This window comes from Argiope bruennichi, chromosome 7 (genome assembly GCF_947563725.1).
Source record: "Argiope bruennichi chromosome 7, qqArgBrue1.1, whole genome shotgun sequence".
Classification (NCBI taxonomy): domain Eukaryota; kingdom Metazoa; phylum Arthropoda; class Arachnida; order Araneae; family Araneidae; genus Argiope; species Argiope bruennichi.
In genome coordinates this window covers 99039291-99044337 of record NC_079157.1, presented here as the reverse complement: position 1 = coordinate 99044337, position 5047 = coordinate 99039291, and the positions used below count along the sequence as shown (strand labels likewise).

General features: G+C 37.4%; 1 protein-coding gene across 1 annotated transcript; it reads left to right on the top strand.

Moving 5' to 3' along the window:
• Positions 1 to 831: 831 nt before the first annotated feature.
• Positions 832 to 1791, top strand: LOC129975493 (uncharacterized). Its single transcript, XM_056088555.1, has one exon. The coding sequence runs from the start codon at positions 832 to 834 to the stop codon at positions 1789 to 1791; it is 960 nt and encodes a 319-aa protein (XP_055944530.1).
• Positions 1792 to 5047: the final 3256 nt, after the last annotated feature.

The following is a 5047-nucleotide window of genomic DNA, read 5'->3' as shown; positions in this document are numbered from 1 at the left end:
ATTTTCACTAATTTTAGCGAATTGTTGCCAAATTGTAAAACTGAGACGGATCAATACAATTACATTTTACATATGATAAAGAACTAAAACATTTTCTTTTAAATGCCCCCTCAGGGGCTCACCTACTACAGGTGAGTACGGGTGTCCCAATCCCGAGGTACCCAGGGATCTGTACTCCCTTTATGTTTACTCTCCCCTCTGTCTTCTGCTTTAGACTGTCATTCTTCTTTCCCTCGAGGGTAGGCGAGGGAGCTCTCCATGAGAAGCTGTCGCCGCTCTGTTTGCTTCCTGCTTCTCATGGACAGCAAATACCCCCACGTGTTTGCCGTGCGTGGCGACCCATTAGACGGGTGGTACATTTCGGTCTCCGGTGTATCAATCGGCCGGTATCCCGGGCATTTAACTGGGCTGCTCAAGGGGATCAAGCGAAGGGGTCACTCCTTGGGCTTGGCGTTAAGGGTGGTCACTGTCCCCGGGGGTGACTCCCAGCGTATAGGTTCCGGCTAGCACCATGGTAAGCGCCGAGGCTGGGAATGTCTGGAGCCGGTGGCTGCCATCCCTTGTTGGGCTCCGTGGTGGGCGGTGCCGTCGGGCCCGAAACCTTCTCTAAGTCGCATGGCTTCTACTATTTCTAACCATTGTAATGCTTTTTCTAAATTTTTTGTTATAAGTGCTGAGAAAAGTTCATTGAAATTTGTTTCACCAATTGTTATTCACAAATGTATAACTAGTCTCATTGGAGAAGTTAGTAATATAAAAAAATTATTTAATGGTAACCTTCTTATAGAAGTGAAAAATAAACAGCAATCAGTAAACATTGAAAAGCTAAAAATGATAGGGGAAACCCAAGTCACTGTTGCAGCCCATCGATCTTTAAATCATTCTAGAGGCGTTATATCGGAACGAGAATTCCAGACAGACCTTGAGGAAGACATCCTAAATTGCCTCAAAGAACAAAATGTAATAGCTGTTCGTAGAATCACGATTAAAAAAAACAATCAAATCCAGCCTACAAAGCACCTTATCTTAACATTCAACACTCCTGTTTTACCAAAATCTGTGAAAATAGCCTATATAAACTGTTCTGTTAAACCATACATACCGAATCCCATCCGATGTTTCAAATGTCAGAAATTTGGACACACCATAACTGCATGCAGGGGAGACAAAGAAATTTGTGCTCGATGCTCCCTTCCTGATCATAATAGTAACAATTGCACTTCGACAACACCAAAATGTTTCAATTGTAGCGGTGACCATCCGGCATACTTCCGATCATGCCCACGTTACAAAGAAGAAAAAGAAATCCAAACAGTTAAAATCACAAAAAACATACCTTTTCCAGAAGCTCGAAAAATAGTAACAGACAGAACACCTAAACCAGGTCTCTCGTATTCTGCTGCATTAAACTCAACAACTGAACGAAATTCGCAGCCAATACCTAAACCGACTGTTAATAATCCTGTAACACCTTCAAATACCAACCCAGATACTGTAACAATAAAAAGAAGTGATTGGCTCGCACTTCTTGAGATAAAAAGATTATATGAAGAAAATTCCTCCCAGCCTCCTAAAAACGTTAAGCGAAAAAAGATTTTGAATAAAGTAAAAGCTCGTCAACATCTTGAAAAAGAAAATAAAAAACATCAAATCGAGGAAAAGGAAGAACAACTGACAATTCATCCATCAGACGATTCTATAAGTAGCATGGATGAGGACAAAGTTAATTCTGATTCTACTCACATGACATCCGAACATTTTAAATCAAAATTTTTTAAAAAACCCAAATAATGGCTATTCATTTAATCTCTTGGAACTGTAATGGATACCGCACCCATTCTGATGACATCAAATCTATTTTGAATAAATATCAACCAGTTTGCTTAGGGATCCAAGAAACACATCTCAACTCTATGACTGACGTGAGAATAAAAAATTATAAAATAAATAGAAAAGATTATTTACAAAATACTCGTGCTTCTGGAGGTGTCGCCACTTTCATACCCAGCTGTTTTCCATCCAAGAATATTGATATTACCTCTCCACTGCAGGCTGTAGCTGTACAAATTCAGACCAAATCTGTAATTGCCGTCTGTTTTGTGTACCTTCCACCTAATGACACCATTCACCAGAAAGATCTTGATGATCTTATCAAACAGTTACCAGCTCCCTTTATTATTCTTGGAGATTTTAATGGGCATAATACGCTTTGGGGTAGCACAGATACAAATGCAAGAGGTCGACAGATCGAAAAACTCATTGATGATCATTCTCTTTGTCTTTTAAATGATTCAAATGTTACTTATTTTCATCAGGCAAATAAAACTTTTCACACCATTGATCTAGCCATTTGCTCACCTTTACTTGTTTCCCATTGGGATTTCTCAGTTTCAGACGATCTATTCAATAGTGACCATTTTCCCATTATTTTAAAATATTCAAAATCTGATGTTAGCCTTCCCAGGAGACCTGAGCGTTTTATCTTTGACAAAGCCAACTGGCAACTTTTTAGATCACATTCCGAAATTACAGAAGACATAGTAAAACAGCCAAATATTGATAATGCAGTAGATTCAATAACAAAATGCTTGATAAAAGCTGCTGAAATAGCAATTCCGAAATCCTCTGGAAATTTGCCAAGGTTTTACAAACACTGGTGGAATGAAAAATGCGCTGCTGCTAAAAAAGCACAAAGAAAGGCTTGGGATAAATTCAGAAGATATCCTACCACCCCAAATTTTATTGCCTTTAAAAAATCTAAATCCTTTTTTAGAAGAATTAGACGAGAGAGTCAGTTTAACTCCTTCCAAAAATATGTTAGCTCCATCCACGGACATTTGTCTTCCAAGCGCATGTGGGAAAAAGTTAGGAAAATTTTAGGGAACAATAAATCATATCAGAAACTTTCATTCTTACACAGCAATGGAAATTCCATCACTGATACAAAAGATATAGCGAATACATTGGGTACAGCTTTTGCTAATGTAGCCAGTGAAGAATCGTATTCTCAAATTTTTATTACCTATAAAAAACAACAAGAAAAAAGAATAATTGATTTTAATACCTTAGCGTCATATGCTTATAATGCTGATTTTCAGCTTCATGAACTTAAGCGAGCATTGCAGAACTCACATCCTACAGCACCTGGACCTGACGGCATTCATCATGACATGATAAAAAATTTGAGTTCCAATTCGTTAAATTCGCTTCTAATTTTATTCAATAGAATATGGAATGAGCATGTTTTCCCAACGTCCTGGAATCGAGCAACGATTATTCCCATTCTAAAACCTGGTAAAAATCCAGAGCTTCCATCAAGCTACAGGCCTATAGCCCTTACCAGTTGTCTCTGTAAGACTCTGGAAAGAATGATCAATGCTAGATTAATCTATGTTCTAGAAGAGAAGAAACTGCTCTCTAAATATCAGAGTGGATTCAGACATGGTCGCAGTACTTTAGATAACATACTAATCCTGGAAACGGCCATCAGGGAGGCGTTCATTACCAAAAAACATCTAGTATCTATTTTTTTCGACATGGAGAAAGCATATGATCGTACTTGGCGGCATGGCATTTTAAAAGATTTACATAATATGGGTTTTCGTGGAAAATTGCCAATATTTATTCAAAAATTTCTTCAGAAAAGAATTTTTAACGTTCGTATTAATGATGTTTTATCTGATGATTTTATGCAAAATGAAGGGGTACCGCAAGGGAGTATTTTAAGTGTTGTTTTATTTATTATTAAAATTAATGGAATTATGGAAAAACTTCCACCATATGTTCATGGGTCATTATTTGTCGACGATTTTCAAATCCATTGCTCAAGTACTCACATGCCCTTTATCGAACGACAATTGCAAGCTGCTGTCAAATCTATAACGGAATGGTCTGATAAAAATGGTTTCGTCCTTTCTACTCAAAAAACCGAATGCACTCATTTTTGTCGAGTTCGTGGATTGCACCCCGACCCAGAAATTCAGTTAAATGGCACAGCTATTCCCGTTGTGCCGGTCGTTAAATTTTTAGGCCTCTTATTTGATTCTAAACTAACATTCCGTTCTCATATTCTTCATCTAAAGAAAAAATGCGCTCAGTCTTTAAATATTCTCAAAGTTTTGTCAAATACAACGTGGGGATGCAATACTTCAACTCTATTAAAAATTTACAAAAGTGTCATTTTATCAAAATTAGACTATGGTAGCGTGATTTACAACTCAGCAGCAAAGTCTATTCTGCAACAGCTTGACGCAATACATCATCAGGGGCTCCGACTTGTATCAGGGGCTTTTAGAACTTCTCCTGTTCAAAGCTTATATGTAATAACTAAAGAACCAGGTTTACAATTACGACGCCAGAGATTTTCTCTCAAATACTTTTTTAAAATAAATCAGAATCCGTCACACCCTTTATATGACAGAATCGTGAATCCGATTTATGGACAATTATACGAGAAAAAGATTTCATTTATTCCATCATTTGGTTTTAGAATCCGCCCTCTTTTAGATAGTTTTAACCTAAAGAACATTGACATTTTAACTAAAGAAGACGAAATTCCTCCTTGGACATGCAAAAGCATTCTAACTGTCGATGATTTTAATAAGCTACCAAAATCTACAACTGCACCATCTGTTTACATACAAATTTTTTGTGATCATAGGCAGTCGTTTGAAAAATACGGCACTGTTTTTACAGATGGTTCCAAAATCGGTGACCACGTTGGCTCAGCTGTAATATTTGACCACATTGTACTTTCCAGAAAGCTAAACAAACATTGTTCTGTTTTTACCTCGGAGATTTTTGCCATCTACACTGCTTTAAGAGCGATAAGACTATTATCAAAGAAAGACTGGATCATATATACCGATTCAAAAAGTTCAATTGAAGCAATTTTGAACTCATCCAAACAAAGCCATCCTTTAGTGCTCAGTACAGTAAAACTATATTTTAAATTGCTGGATCGTAATTTTAATATTCTATTTTGTTGGATTCCCGGACACGTTGGCATCCTTGGGAACGATCAAGCTGATGTTGCCGCAAAAACAGC